The sequence below is a fragment of the Momordica charantia genome (assembly GCF_013281855.1).
Source record: "Momordica charantia cultivar OHB3-1 chromosome 5 unlocalized genomic scaffold, Mcharantia_2.0 BLBB01000005.1, whole genome shotgun sequence".
Lineage (NCBI taxonomy): Eukaryota > Viridiplantae > Streptophyta > Magnoliopsida > Cucurbitales > Cucurbitaceae > Momordica > Momordica charantia.
In genome coordinates, this window is record NW_028275163.1 from 5960525 (window position 1) to 5975625 (window position 15101).

At 34.6% G+C, this 15101-nt stretch overlaps 3 protein-coding genes across 12 annotated transcripts in view; 2 read left to right on the forward strand and 1 right to left on the reverse strand.

Annotated features, from left to right (window-relative positions):
* Positions 1 to 1317, forward strand: part of LOC111009207 (DNA topoisomerase, type IA, core) — a 32523-nt gene extending 31206 nt beyond the window's left edge. For 9 of the 10 annotated variants that reach the window (XM_022282201.2, XM_088124147.1, XM_088124148.1 and 6 more), the window contains one exon: positions 408 to 1317. In XM_022282201.2, the coding sequence (XP_022137893.1) occupies positions 408 to 1055 (648 nt within the window). In that variant the 3' untranslated portion in view covers positions 1056 to 1317. The remainder of the gene's footprint in view (positions 1 to 407) is intronic. The other variant, XM_088124150.1, reaches the window with a different exon arrangement.
* An 801-nt stretch (positions 1318 to 2118) lies between these two features.
* EMB2444 (RNA-binding (RRM/RBD/RNP motifs) family protein) lies at positions 2119 to 6178 on the reverse strand. Its single transcript, XM_022282573.2, has 9 exons — positions 5953 to 6178; positions 5786 to 5834; positions 5582 to 5670; positions 5432 to 5488; positions 5269 to 5331; positions 5116 to 5181; positions 3567 to 3653; positions 2942 to 3035; positions 2119 to 2812 (listed from the first exon to the last, which is right to left on the reverse strand). Exons 1-9 carry the CDS (start codon positions 6055 to 6057, stop codon positions 2286 to 2288), a joined length of 1137 nt encoding a protein of 378 aa, XP_022138265.1. The 5' UTR covers positions 6058 to 6178; the 3' UTR covers positions 2119 to 2285.
* A 3347-nt stretch (positions 6179 to 9525) lies between these two features.
* On the forward strand, positions 9526 to 13871 carry LOC111009383 (AAA-type ATPase family protein / ankyrin repeat family protein). Its single transcript, XM_022282448.2, has 8 exons — positions 9526 to 9897; positions 10721 to 10935; positions 11768 to 11878; positions 11969 to 12067; positions 12179 to 12289; positions 12381 to 12684; positions 12834 to 12973; positions 13057 to 13871. Exons 2-8 carry the CDS (start codon positions 10798 to 10800, stop codon positions 13591 to 13593), a joined length of 1440 nt encoding a protein of 479 aa, XP_022138140.1. The 5' UTR covers positions 9526 to 9897; positions 10721 to 10797; the 3' UTR covers positions 13594 to 13871.
* Positions 13872 to 15101: the final 1230 nt, after the last annotated feature.

Below are 15101 nucleotides of genomic sequence, written 5' to 3' on the forward strand. Positions count from 1 at the left end.
CTATATTGCTCCTTTTATATGCAGTTTATGTAATATAAGCATTTTTTATGTCTGTTACATATCTTCCACTTCATTTTGTTCTATTTATTTTGTGTGATGGCACTATGAGAAACATTCAATTTCCCTAATTAGTAGGTATGTGACTAAATTTCTTGTCAATTGCTTCTAAAAGTTCATTTCATTTTTTTCCTGAGTCCAACAAGTTTGGAAAATTTGAAACTTCAAAACCTCATTACTTGATCAATCAATTGAGCTATACTCATGTCATTCATTGCATGCATTATTGCCTTGAATATTTTGTGAAACTGAGGTTGATGACTCGTGGCATGAATCCTTTTAAGATTGCGTGCTTGATTCTGATTATCATACTGAATTTTACTCTCTATGTACATTGTTTTTTTTTTCAGCTGTATAAGGAACTTACATGTCCTTTGGATAACTTCGAACTTTTGATTTTTTCCTTACCTGGCCCAGAAGGCAAGTCATTTCCTCTTTGCCCATACTGCTACAATAGTCCTCCATTTGAGGGTATCGATGCATTATATGGTGCTGCTAAAACCACCCAAAGTTCTGGAAAATCGACCAAGGGAATTGGTATGCCATGCTTCCTCTGCCCACACCCAACATGTCGACATTCTTTAATAACCCAAGGAGTCTGTGCTTGCCCGGAATGTAGCGGGACGCTTGTCCTAGATCCAGTGAGTGCACCCAACTGGAGACTCAACTGCAACAAGTGCAATTTCCTTGTCTTCCTTCCTCAGGGTGCTCATAGGATCTCTACCACTAACGACAAGTGTGACGAATGCGACTCGAAAATTATAGAAGTCGACTTCAACAAGAAAACTACACCATTGGAGGACGGAGCTACACTGTTTGTTGGCTGCATTCTTTGTGATGAGTTTCTCCATTCACTTTTGGAGATGAAGCATGGAAAATCATTCTTCAGAGGCAGAGGTTCCAGAGGAAGAAGTAGAGGAAGGGGAAGGGGAAGGGGAGGAAGAGGACGCGGTGCAGGGAGATCGATGGACCCAAAAATGAGTTTCCGAGATTTCTGAAGAAAGACAGACCATCTTTCAGAATTTTTGGAGAATGATACGTAGTTTTGGTAGAGAACACCAAGATATAGAACTTGAATTCTATTTATAAATTTTTGGTTTAAATTTCTTCTTTTTCGTTCATCGAGATAATTCCAAGGGCACCTATACCTTTTTTCTTGTACATAATTTACCTTTAGCTTAGAAGGTGTTAATTCCTGTTTCTTTGGTTGGAATTCTCTGCTGATTATAAATCATAAAAACTCATAACATCTTTTTTTTCCTTGTATGGTCAAGATTTTGAACCCATTAGGATGCTCTTTGCCACTTTGATTGTATCTTTTTCAAAGATGATTGATTTGTTCTTTAACTTATGGAGTCTCAAGGATTGATACTTGCATTCAAATTACTCAATGTGCCACTAAATCTAGTGAGCTTGTGGTTTCAGATATTTTTTAATAGATCTACTCATTTCTATAAAAATTCATGAAAAGTCACAATGAAATGATCATGATTAGTTGTAAATTAGCATTTGTCAATAGTACAAATTTAGAGTCAAATTTGGATATTGCGAAAATGTCTCATATTGTCTAAACGTGCACAACAGATATCAAAAAGGGTAAAAAGAATAAAATGGAGAAGTACCAAATTCAAACCGGAACTTCTTAAAGAAAAATATAAGAAGTTTGCTTACACGTTCTTCGATTGTTGGAACAATTCTTTTATTCCATATTTTAAAAAAGTTTTTCTAAATTTGATCCAATTGAATGGAAGTTCTCAATGATCTAATTGATGTTGGTTCAATACTCACTTCATTATCAAAGATCAATCCCCTTTTCATGTTTGGACCAATCGTGGATTTGTAATCTATTAATGGTAAGGATTAAAATTGTTACATTTAAAAAGTTTTGAATCAAGATAAATGGAATCAAAAGCTCAAAAAATAATATGGAGAACACTTTTGTAATGACTTTATTTTCCACGTTCCATTTTTATAATTTATGCTTATTTACAGACCATTTTTTTTGTAATTTCATTTTTCATAATCAAGTACTCTTTTCGACATTTTAAGTGTCTCAGACAATTAAAATAAGAACATTTTACATTTTGTAGCAAAAATTCAGAACTCCCTCCTAATTTCTCAAGTGTTTGCAATTTGTATGACAATATGACAACCTACTGAACACATCATCACAACATGAAATAAGCAGAAAAACCTAATTTTCATTGATAGATTAGCATAATAATGTCTTAGCCTGAAGATTGAAGAGGCGGTGGAATGTGATTAGGAGGCGGCGGAGGCATTGATGACATTTGCATAGGGGGCCTCCCGGGCTGCTGCTGCATCTGCATCGGCGGTGGTGGTGGTCGCCAGAGCGGTGGTTGTGCTCCTCCCATTCCCATCGGTGGAGGGATCTGCATTGAATGAGCGGGAGCCTGAGGCGGCGGTGGAGGCATATTTGGAGGAGGTGGCCGGAACTGCTGAACTGGTGGTGGAATCATGGAACCTGGCATCATTTGACCTGGTTGCTGCGGCTGGCCCTGCCAGGCTGGTTGTCCAGGCATCTGCATAGGGGGGAAAGCCACCCCTTGTGGTGGCGGAGGACGTATTGCAGGAATCGGGCTGGGAGCAATGGTGCCATTGGCAAAGGGGCGTGGTGGCACCGGAGCTCCGATCACACCGTTCGGCTGGGCAACCTTTGGAAGTGTCGGAGGGCCACTTGCGAACAAAGTGTGAGGCCTACTCTTCTGGGGATTGCTAGCAGCCAGGACTCTCTCTACCAAATAGAAAAAGGCCATACCGAAGGATTAAAACAACGATTATGTTCTCCTTCAAATAGTCTGAACTGTGTCTATAACATAAAAACAATGCCATAAGTTTTACACATAATCAAACAATTTCTTACCTGCAGGCGTTCCGTGCCGCTCTCCCTTGGTATCTTTCTTATAGGCATACGAAACCGTTATTTGCCGATTACAAAGATATTGGCCATTCATAGCCTGTGAAAATAGCAAAAAATTGTCTCAAGATTAGTTTTCTTTATTCTTCTTCGAGGGATGTCTCATGATGTATTTAGAACAAATTAATATAGTGCAAGTTGTTATATGGACAAATCATTTTAGAACTCAAGGACAAAGTAGTACAACCAGATCGTTGGTGGACAAATCATTTTAAAATCTTGCTGCCAATAAGAATCTCATATATATATATATATATATATATATTATTATTATTATTTTTTTTTTTGATATCCGTGTGTCCAGGCCAGCTCGCGCGCACCTCGACTATTCACGGACCAACCGCCTGACCCTACTACATTTGATTGACAAGGAAACTCGTAGGATATTAAATCCTAGGTAGGTGGCCACCATGGTTTGAACTCATTCCCTCTAAGTCCTTTGCTATTTACATTGACCCCCATTGACCACTTGAGTCATCCCATGATGGTTCTCGTATATAATATATCAAAACAGGATGATGCATCTATTGCTGGATTGGAATGACTGCCAATAAGCAAAGAAAAGACGCACCTCAATCGCTGCATCAGATGCCTCAAAAGAGTCGTAGCTAATAAAACCAAACCCACGTGAATTTCCTGTATCTGGATCCCTCATGATCTGGTAATACAAAAGGAAGATAATCCAAGTGTCAGAACACAATTTAACATAAACCTCTCGACTTTCATGTTAAAACACGTCCCCCAAAAGAGGACCGAGTACAAGCCAGACATGAAAGAACCGAAGACGAAAAATAGGGCATACAACAAAGAAGTGATCATTGTTGCTCTCTGAGCATGAAAGGAAATTGATTTTATACACTAGAGTTTGGTAGTAAAAAAATCTAAGCCTCCCAACAGCCATTATGTTATAAACCCTTAAAGCCCGAACAATTTCCCAATCCAGCATACCCAACTACTAAGCACTTCAAGAGAATAAGAGGAAACATGAAGCCAGGTCATATAACAAGTCCCATTTCCACAAAGAACATGATGCTAACCCATGCGGACGAAAAATCAGTTCACAACTCTTAAAATTATAAAAATTGTATGTAATGACAAGAAAAGAAAAATAGAAAATAATGGGAGAGAACAATTAGAAATAATTATTTCATTAGAAAAGAAAGTTATGAAAGACAAAAGAAACCATATACTGGCTGTTACCAATCACAATTATGTTTGAAACAGAAGCGACTTGTCAATGCAGTTCAACAACTAAAGAGTCAAAACACACGAGAGAGAAGGGTAAAAGAAAATAAACAAAAAAACAAAAAATTACAGTGATCCTATATAATAATAGAGCTAAAAGGGCATTCTACTGAAACACCCTTCAAGTAGGATGCCAAAAAGTGCACACTGTAATTCTTCAGCTTTTTTTTTTTTTTTGGCCAAGAAATTAAAGAACGAATGTCTTGGGCGTACTACAAAAGATATAGTTGTTCAATCATCCAGAAAAGCAACTAAAAAAATATGTAGGAAAACAAAGATAAATGGTGAACCAGGTCCATAAAAAGCAAACAAAAAAAAGTTAAAAGCAGTCACTTTAACCAGATATTCCATAATAAATAATACTAATGAAGCAATTATAAATTCAACTGTAGATGATATATGTGGAGTAGCCATGAATCAAATCCTAGAAACTTTAAGTTCAGAAATGCATAAATGTATAGTTTACTCGGCTAAAGATTTCTAAAGATCTTGGCTGCCCTGCTTCACTATCTTGAACTCCCTAAACCTTTTATTGGACAACAGAAATTCAAGGATCAAATTTATAATGCAGAGCAACCTTCTGACCAAACAGCCTGTAGTTTATAGGAATGCATTTTCATGATCCCACTTAATAATCATTAAGCAAGTCACAAAGATATCAATTAATAAACCTCCTTTAGGACTACCAGCCCCGTGACAGAAATACAGGATAGAGTAAAATACACCAGAAGGCAATGTGATGGTTAATAGTTTTTTTGATAAGAAACTTATCAAAAAACATAAATGCATGATGGTTAATAGTTGGCTCGAAAATTATCTTGAATCTTCCAAGAAAAACATAAATGCGTGATGGGGTTCAGAGGAAAAGTTATAACCTTAGGATTCGTCACAATGACCCCAAATGCACTGAAAGTATCATATAGGAGCTTCTCATCAACATCCTGAAACAAACACCAAAGTTTAGTTACAATAGTCAAATCTAATATCGCAAGTTCACCAGTTACAACCATAACAATATAACTACTCACTGGGTCTAGGTTTCCTATGAAGAGATTCGCCCCCACATCCAAACTCTTCTTGTCTTGAGACGCCTGGAAATATGCAATTCACTCATAATAGAAGTTAAATATCCATCTTCTAAAATATCAAAACGCATCATATCACAGTTGAAAGAATAAATTTACTACTTACCTTGTTTACACGAATCGGCTTCCCATAGAGCTTAATCATATTTAGCACCTTGATCGCCTGCAAAAACATTGAGAATTGAAAATCATAGTAACATCCCATAGCAAATAAGTGAGAGGATTAAAAAGGCAAAAAGTGTAAAGCATCACTCACATAATCCGCGTCTTCCTCGCTGCGAAACTCAATGAACCCATACCCTTGATGCAAGTTAGTCACTCTATCTTTCGGAACGTACACGTTAACTGCAAAATAAGAAGTGGGTAAAACTTTTTTTCATGAAATTCTCCAACCCAGAAGAGAAAAGACAGCTTAAATAGAGTTCTGATAAATTCCTAGTATAATATATAGAGAACGCACCAACTGGGCCGGCTTGAACAAACAGCTCCCAAAGCAACTCCTCAGAAACCTGAGAGAATCAGAAAAAGGGTATGATGAGAATGAAATCAGAAGAAGATGGAAACCCTAGAAGAGGGGTTTTGGATACGAATTAGTTGATGAAGAGCAGAGAGAAAGAGAAAGAAGACCTGGGGATCTAGATTGCCGACATAGGCAGTGGCGTCTTGGTTGCGCTCGGGGGCGTGCTGGCCGAGTAGATTAGCTCCGACTCCCGGCGCTATCTTCGTCGTCATCTTCTCCGGCTCCTTCGCTGTAGCAGTTACCTGCGTTTGCGCCTTTGGGTTCACAAAACTGCTCTGTGGGGGGTTTTTCTTCCTTATGTTATTTGCTAAACCATCTTTCTAGGCTACATGCCTGTCAGATATTAATATGGAGCGGAGTCTCGACCCGACATAACTCAATTTGTCCACGTGAAAATATCTCAACTTATTTATATTTGGTTCGAATTCTTATTTCAAAGATATATTAATTTGTCAACTCGAATATAGTTCAACTCATTTATGTTTCGAATGAAAAGTTTGAATTCTTACTTCAATATATATTAACCTGAGCCTAACTCAACTTACTTATATTCATAAAAAATGTTCGAATTCTTATTTCAAGATGTATTAACCTGTCAACTCGGGAATAACTTAACTTACTTATCTTCAAAATAAAAGTTTGAATTCTTCCTTCAATACATATTAACCTGTCAACCCGAGTATAACGCAATCTATTTATATCCAAAATGAAAGTTTGAATTCTTTTTCCTGCCTATTAATTGAGTTAAAAAGAGTAAAAAAATAAATTTTCTTCTTTTCTTTTCCTTAATACAGTCAATTTTAATATTTAAATTTAAATGATTTGTAAAATAAATGTTAAAGATAATATTTTAATTTTTATATTTTTAGTTTGGTTTATTTTGGTCGGTGTATGTTTAAAATGTTGATTTTAGTACATCTACTTTAAACTTTAATTCATTTTAGTTATTGTATTCTCATAATCTTGTTTTAGTCTTTATACTTTAAGTAACTATTTTGGTTTCTATTTTTAAAATTTTAATACAAATTCTACACATAAAATAAATATTTTAATATAAAGTCATGATTATATTTTAAAAGATGTATTTGAGTTTAATGTCTTATTGTAATTGTGATAGACAAAAATGATATTAAAAAATAAAATTAAAAAACCAAAAGGGTCACTTTTTAAAATAGATGGACCAAAAACGAATATTTTTAAAAGTATACGGATTAAAATGAATCATTTTAAAAGTACATTGACTAAAAAATAAATTAGAATTGAAAATATCGACTAGTATTTTAACCTAAAATATAAAATTGTAGCATTTTATCAATACTCTTTCCTAAGAGTCCATCAGTTCGAATCCCCCTTCATCCTCAATGAACTAAATATATATATAAACAATATCCAACTTAACCAAAAGAATTATTGGTCAAATTATAGTAATCTCATTGAGAATATTAATTTAATTGCTCTTATTTTAACCAACATGAGCTTAGCTTAGTAGTAATTTACACTAATTTCTGACCAATATGTCGAGTTCAAATCTCCTACTTATTGTACTAAAAAAAGTGCTCTTATTTTCTTCCTCGACCCCTTTCGATGTGAGTTTTATGCTTTTTTTAATCATGATATTTGCCCTTTCCATGAAGGCACGCTTGACACTATCACATTCTTTAAAAATAATGTCAAAATTTGCTTATTAAATTACTTTTTACTAAAATTATTTCACTCTAGAACTTTATTAATTTTGTCACACTTTCAAAAAACGAGCTTTAAATAGTCGTTAGAATCAAGATAAGAATTAAGTCAAGAGAGTTATCGAAAACGATTAAGTGATAGGTCTAATAAACAAATGGGAGACAAACAAGAGGATGGAGTAAGAATTTCAAATGCAAACAAAAGTTGAAGCACATAGAGATGAAATATTCACTTGTAAAGGAGCACAAATGATCAAATAGACCTCATCCATACTTGTAGTTATAGTGCAAATTAGATGAATTTAAAGGTGGTATATTATCTTTTAATATCTCATGTCTCTTTGATTCCTCGATTATAATAGATTTGATTATATATTTTACGTCACGTGTCTTGTGATTAAATAGGGGTACTCATGTGTAATTTATTGCAATTTACAAAGATGGTAGTATTCACGTCCGATTCCACGACACCTTAGTGAAACTTCTCAATTTGTCTACAATGAAATGTTTGAAAAACATTCCTCAACATTCTCAAAAACATTCCTCAACATTCTCAAACACGACTTCAACGTAGTTGACATAGAAACCAACACCTTCAACTTAAAAATATTGATTAGCTCAATCACATAAAACATCTAAATCCTTAAACCCCTCATCCATGAAAGATACATTATGCTCGTCCCCACAACTTAAGTCACATCACGTGTGTTTTCCTACTTGTCCATGCTAACCTATGCTCAAAATAAATTCTATTTGGGGGAAATCTCCTTGAACAAATTGATCCATGTTGGATCTCGATATCCAAGATCAAATTGATATCCATGAGTGAATCTCAAAAGTGACTTCAAATAATCTAACGATACCTCTTAAGGTGATAACAATCACCATTAACCTATCAATATCACTTCTCTACTCGTCAAATACAAAATATTCTGCTACCAAATCCTGATGTTGTTATTATTGGGTTATCACTCTAACACCAACTTTAAATGATAAAGTAGCTTCAGTTATGTCTAACTAATGTACATTTTCAAATTGTCTGATGGTTTAGTAATACATATCAAATAATGTGGCAACCACCGCCATTTGCCTATAAATATCAGTTCTCTACTAGTCAAATATTATAAAACACTTCAATATCAAAATCTTCATCATTGTTCTTCTTAGTTTATCACTCAACACCGACTTTAATAATCGTAACTTTAGTCATTATCAATGTAAATTAGTTGAGGTACTAACTCTCAGAAAGAATCAGTCATTTTGTAAGAATGGTCTTAGGGGGAAAATTTGAAAATTAATTTAATTTTGATTATTTTTAAATTATAAACATACAAATATCAATAAATATATCAAATTTGTGTATACACATTATATGGAAAAAAAATTATTTATATTTATATTATTTTAAAATTTTATTTTTTTTCTCAATACTTATGTTTTTATTTATAATTTGGTAGAAAATATTAATAAATAAATACCAACTAATTAAAAATTTGGAATAGGGTTAAGTCAATGAATGTATTTCTCTTATCGAAATTTGTTGTGGGGAACTCTATTTGCCCTCAATCCTTCCTAAATACGGATTTTTTGCCCCATTTAGAATGAGGTTTCACGAAGATTCATTGATAGGAAATCTTGTCATCCTTAATCTTATTTACCTGATCATTTGCTAGACTTATTTTTAAGCCTTCTAATATAAGAACGACAACGAAACAAGATATAATGAGAGATACACTTTCTATGGTTTAAAGAGATGACTCTCCATCTCTAACATAAATTTTTATCTTAATTGATATCTCATTCTCCGATCGTTTCAACTTTCCCCTTTAGAAATTGAGGAATGGACTGAGAATCTCCGTTCATTAAATTTTCACTAAAAAAATAGAAGTTAACATCCCACAATTATTCTTAATTGTCTTTTAAAGATAAAATTAGAACCATAGTATTTGGCATTGCCTTTGCTTAATAAAGAAGAGAGCCTTTTTGTAGACGATCCAATCCATGGAAAATAGCTGCGAAGCAAAACAGGCGCCAAGGAACGTGGGTATGCAACTGGCCTCTATTATCGCCACTTGGGTTCTCCCAAAATCCACAAAATTTTCTCCTTTTTTTCTTTCCCAGTAGAATTCTTTCGCCCGCCATCCACGCCCCTTCCGCCATTTCTTAATTTCTTCCCCGTTTCCCTCTCCTTTCCCCTGCACAGATCTCGGTCTTCTGTCTTTCCTCCTTCCAGAATTCGCTCTCTCGTGCAGATCTTGCATTGGCTCTCTCTGGATTCGTTTCTGTTTCTGGGGCGGCTCTTTTGATTTTTTACTGGACCCCCATCTGGCCCGATTGCCGTGATACCCACTTAAGGATCCTCACTCGTCGGTGAGTTTGAGAATTTGGTATTGTTATTAGACGCTTTCTGAGTTCATCATGTTCTTAATTTGGATCATTTGGCTTTGATGTCACCTCTGATCATGGCTTCTTGTCTACGTAGTTTGCAGATCTTCTGTGGGTGGTGCTTTGTTTTTCTTAATTTTGCGAACTGGGATGGTAGTTGTTAGTGAATCAAGGAACCTTTCTTTCTTAATCCGATTATATTGAACCTTTTTTTTAATCAAATGAGCATATAATTATGGTAGTTAGGGTCACCAGAGATGCTGTCTATGCTAGAAAAATAAAATAAAATAAAACAAATTTATAAACTAGAGATACAGAAATTTCTCTCTCTGTTTTCTGTAGTTTTTCCCATCTAACCTCACTCTGGTTCACATTTTCTCATTCCGTTCTGTTGAAATTTAGACATTTTTTAACATTTTGTCATCATTTCCATGACATCCTAAAGATAAAATAATAATTCCCTGTATTGATGTCAACCACTGATGGAAATGGAAGACATGTCGGTGGATATTTTACTTCCTGCTTTACAGAAATGCTATTATCTTAGCTTCATCTTTAACTTTGAGATAGCTATTAAAATTTTCAATTATATTATGTGAACTTGCAAGATGCGAAACTGAACTTTGGTTTCCTCTTTTCTGCCTGGGTTTGAGTTTATACATAATTGTTATCATAGTTCAGAATACCTTTTCTTCTTTCTATGAAATTCCGCAATTTGTTGGGAGTTGATGTTTGATTAATTGTCAGGATAATCTCATGTCCTGACCATTTTATTTCTTCTGATTTATTTGGTGTTTCATGTAAGCAGGGTCAGGGTTTCAAAAGCTTGATTAAGAACAGGGGGTGACCATTTGGTGTTTCATTAGCCATATTCAATTTGAAGATATGCAGAAGCCTCAAGATCAACGGTCAAGGTCTAGCAAACCCAGCACCATTCATAGCTATGCTCAGTATGGGGACGTTCTTGGCCTTCAAAAGCTGCTCCGGGAAAATCCCAGTCTTCTTAACGATAGAAATCCTTTTGTATGGTCTCTTTCTTGATGAACTTTTTGGTATTTTTGTTAAGTTTTTGTTATCATTTTAATTTTTAAGTTTTTATATTTGTTCAGTGGGAAGTGACTTTCTTTTGTGAGTATGAATTGATTTGGTGATGTGTATGAGATAAGGACTTCTTTGCGGTTTCTGACTCCATATGCTTTTCTTATTGGCTATGTATGGAAATTTTGGTGGTTGATTTAATTTTATTGTTAGAGATGAACTGGTCAAGCATATTGCTTTTAGCACCATGTATAACTTTTATTTGTCCATAATTTCCCATATTTTCCATCTGGGATGTCTTCAGGTGTGTTTGGAGCTTATTTACTCTATTTTTATTTTTTGATCTATCCCATGTTAACCATCCAGTTATATCCCTACTCCCTTTGAAATATGAATTCTGATAATACTTGCTGGTGTAAGACTAGAATATCAGTTTTCATTTCGAATACGTTTTCCTCATTTCATACGTGTCTCAGTAATACAATTAAGAAAATTGCCCACAGGTACCCGATTGGCAAAGGCTTGAGGTCTCTTTGTTAGGAGTAGAGGTCTCAAGTTCGAACCTTCAGCTTAATACCAAAAACTCTTGATGTCTTTCCGCAGGTGTCCTTGGGTACAGGGGAGCAAAGCTCCGACTCCCAGTTATTAAAAATAAAAAAATAATAAAAATTAAGAAAATTGTACAAGATCTTTTTGGTATTAATTCCAATGTTGTTGCTTGCTCAATAATTATGTATGATTCAAGATATATGCCGATTTATGTTGTTATTTTTGTTACATTTGGAGTGAAACTCATGGATTTCAATGCTTCCTTCAGATGGGACAGACACCACTTCATGTTTCTGCAGGCTATAACCGGGCTGAGATAGTTAAATTTCTTCTTGCCTGGCAAGGTCCAGAAAAGGTTGAGTTGGAAGCCAAAAACATGGTAAGCATATATTATTCTTTGTTGGCGGTTGCGTTTTGCGTGAAATCAAACCTATTACTGGTTAGAGCTAATATTCTCAACTCTCTGCAGTATGGGGAGACTCCCTTGCACATGGCAGCAAAAAATGGGTGCAATGATGCAGCACGGGTGCTACTCGCTCATGGCGCTTTTCTTGAAGCCAAAGCCAATGTGCTCTATTTTTCTTTTAGTAATCTATATTTGGTTGATTTTGAAATGAAATACATGATTCATTGTTATCTTTTGGTTGAAGTCTATGCTTTTGTGTATTTGTTTATGCAGAATGGGATGACACCATTACACCTCGCTGTTTGGTATTCGCTCCAAGCTGAAAACTGTGACACTGTCAAGACATTGCTTGAATATAATGCCGATTGTAGTGCGATGGATGATGTAATCCTTTTATAATTTTCTTGCAAGATTTAGTGTTCTCCATCCAGTAACTTATAAATTGGTACTAAGTTGGCATGTAACTTAAATGCAGGAGGGTATGACTCCGCTAAACCATCTGTCCCAAGGCCCATGTAGTGAAAAGTTGAGGGAATTGTTGAACCAGCATTTAGAAGAGCAGAGAAAGCGAAAAGCAATCGAGGCATGCAGTGAAACTAAAGCGAAAATGAAAGAACTCGAAAATGAGCTCTCACATATCGTGGGTCTGCATGAGCTCAAGATTCAACTTCAGAAATGGGCTAAGGGAATGCTTTTAGATGAGAGACGCAGGGCCTTAGGCCTCAAAGTTGGCGCCAGGAGGCCCCCTCATATGGCATTTCTTGGAAATCCTGGAACAGGTAATTAATTATAGGAGTCCAGAGTTTCTCATAGCTTTTGACTAATTCTAAAAGTACTTATCAATCACTTCCAAACGTGAGGATTTTGAGCTGAAGTACTTTTTTCCAAAAACATTCCCAAAACTAATTGTTGTTATTATTTTTGAAAGGTAAGACTATGATAGCTCGAATACTTGGAAAATTGCTTCACATGGTTGGCATCCTGCCGACCGATAAGGTAACAGAAGTACAGAGAACAGATTTGGTTGGCGAATTTGTTGGTCATACTGGTCCGAAAACCCGAAGGAAGGTTCGTCACCGCGGCTTGTAGCCTCTCATTTAAGTTATTTGGATTGTTTCTTTACGGATGGATGCCATTTCTCTGACTTGCAGATCAAAGAAGCAGAGGGCGGAATTCTTTTCGTTGATGAAGCCTATCGACTGATCCCAATGCAGAAAGCAGACGATAAGGATTATGGTTTGGAAGCACTGGAAGAGATCATGTCTGTCATGGACAGTGGGAAAATTATAGTCATATTTGCTGGTTACAGGGAACCGATGAAGCGTGTAATAGCTTCAAACGAAGGATTTCAGCGACGGGTAACCAAATTTTTTCATTTCAACGATTTTAGTCCGGAAGAGTTGGCAAAGATTCTCCATATCAAGATGGACAACCAAACAGAGGAAAGCTTGTTATATGGCTTTAAGTTGCATCCTTCTTGCACCACGGAAGCCATTTCAGAGCTGATAGAGAGAGAAACTCAAGAAAAGCGCCGTAAGGAGATGAACGGCGGTTTAGTCGATCCAATGCTCGTAAACGCGAGAGAGAACTTGGATGGTAGGCTGAGTTTTGACTGTATAGACACAGAAGAACTCTGTACTATTACAATGGATGATTTAGAAGCAGGCCTTCGTTCGCTAACACAGTGATACTTGGTTGGTACATTGAAAAATATTCAATTTCAGATGCTGTTACAGCCATTCTTTGTGCGGTGATGGGGGCTGAGATTTGGAGCTGTAGGCCTCTCTGATATTATCCTGCTGGGAGATCTAAGTGTTTTTGTATTCTCTTTGTAATTCAACGATTTTTGATGCTTTTGTATGTTCTGATTCATTTTCTTGCCCATTCTTTTGATTTTTTTCCCCTTTTATGTTGAAATGTAGATTTTAAAAACCAATTGTTTGAATACAAGAGATTATTATTGCCATTGTTGTTGCAGCTTGTGCAGGGTGGTGCTACTAAATTGATGTATATTGAGTTCAATAAGGTGGAGATCGGGTCGAGAGCGGAGATTTTGATGAAGTCAAACTAATAGGAGATGGTTTGTATTTCCTTGATGAAGTAAAATTAATTTCGTATCTTATTTATAACAAACTTCATGGTTAAGCTATATACGTCAATGTTTCAAGTATTTGCAACAGGGTGTTCAAAAAATGTTCTGAAAAATTCGATCAATCCGGTTTACAGCTGAGTTTATAAATTTGTTTGAGTTAGGCTGGATTTAAATAAATTAAAATTTTATAGGATGGTTTAAAGTTCAGTTATAAATTTGTTTAATTTATAGGATGGTTTAAAGATGAGTTATAAATTTGTTCGAGTTAAAAGTTGGATTTAAATACATGAAAATTTTATAGGTTGGTTTAAAGATTCACAAATAAATATTTTTAGCTTAATTTATAAAATATATATATATATATACTCGATTAGTTACCATAAAATAATATATAGATATTTTTATTTTATTAAATTTTTGTACATATTATTTATTCTTCAACAACTTTAAAAATAACTTTAAGTTTTTTAGTGAAAATTTCGACTATATAAATAAACATTCACTTACCGGTCTTAATCGATGTTAAAAAAAATGTGAATACATATTTAATATGTTAGTATTTACTTTTGTTTTGAGTATTTCGAATAAGTGAAGATATTAAGAACATGTGTTGGAGTGTGTTAGAGCGATTTTAGCATGACTAGAATAAGTTTCACTTATGTCAAAATTACTCTAGTTTTAAAATGACATGTTTGTGAGTGATGGTAAAATTAGTGATTTTTTTAACATAAAATCAATTAGAGTGCTTTTAAGTTTTTCTAAAATCAATTTTTTAATTTGTGAAACATGATCGATGGGAAGAGAAGTTATTTTGATAGGAAATTAGTTTTTAAAATGGTTATTATTTTAAATTTTAAATTTATATTTATATTTCACCTTAAAATTTGAGAATTTGTTTTATTTCTAAACTACTTGTCCCTCTCAAAACTTTGTTTATTCTATCTCTTTTTTTTTTTCTCTATAGTTTGTAACATCTCTTTAATTTGTAGTTTCCATCTCATTCCTAAATATATTTCTCTATCTAAAATTTTTATCAAATTCTCTTTAAACTTCAAAAATTAATAAGTTAAAATTACTTTTAATTATACAAAAATTATTTGGAGA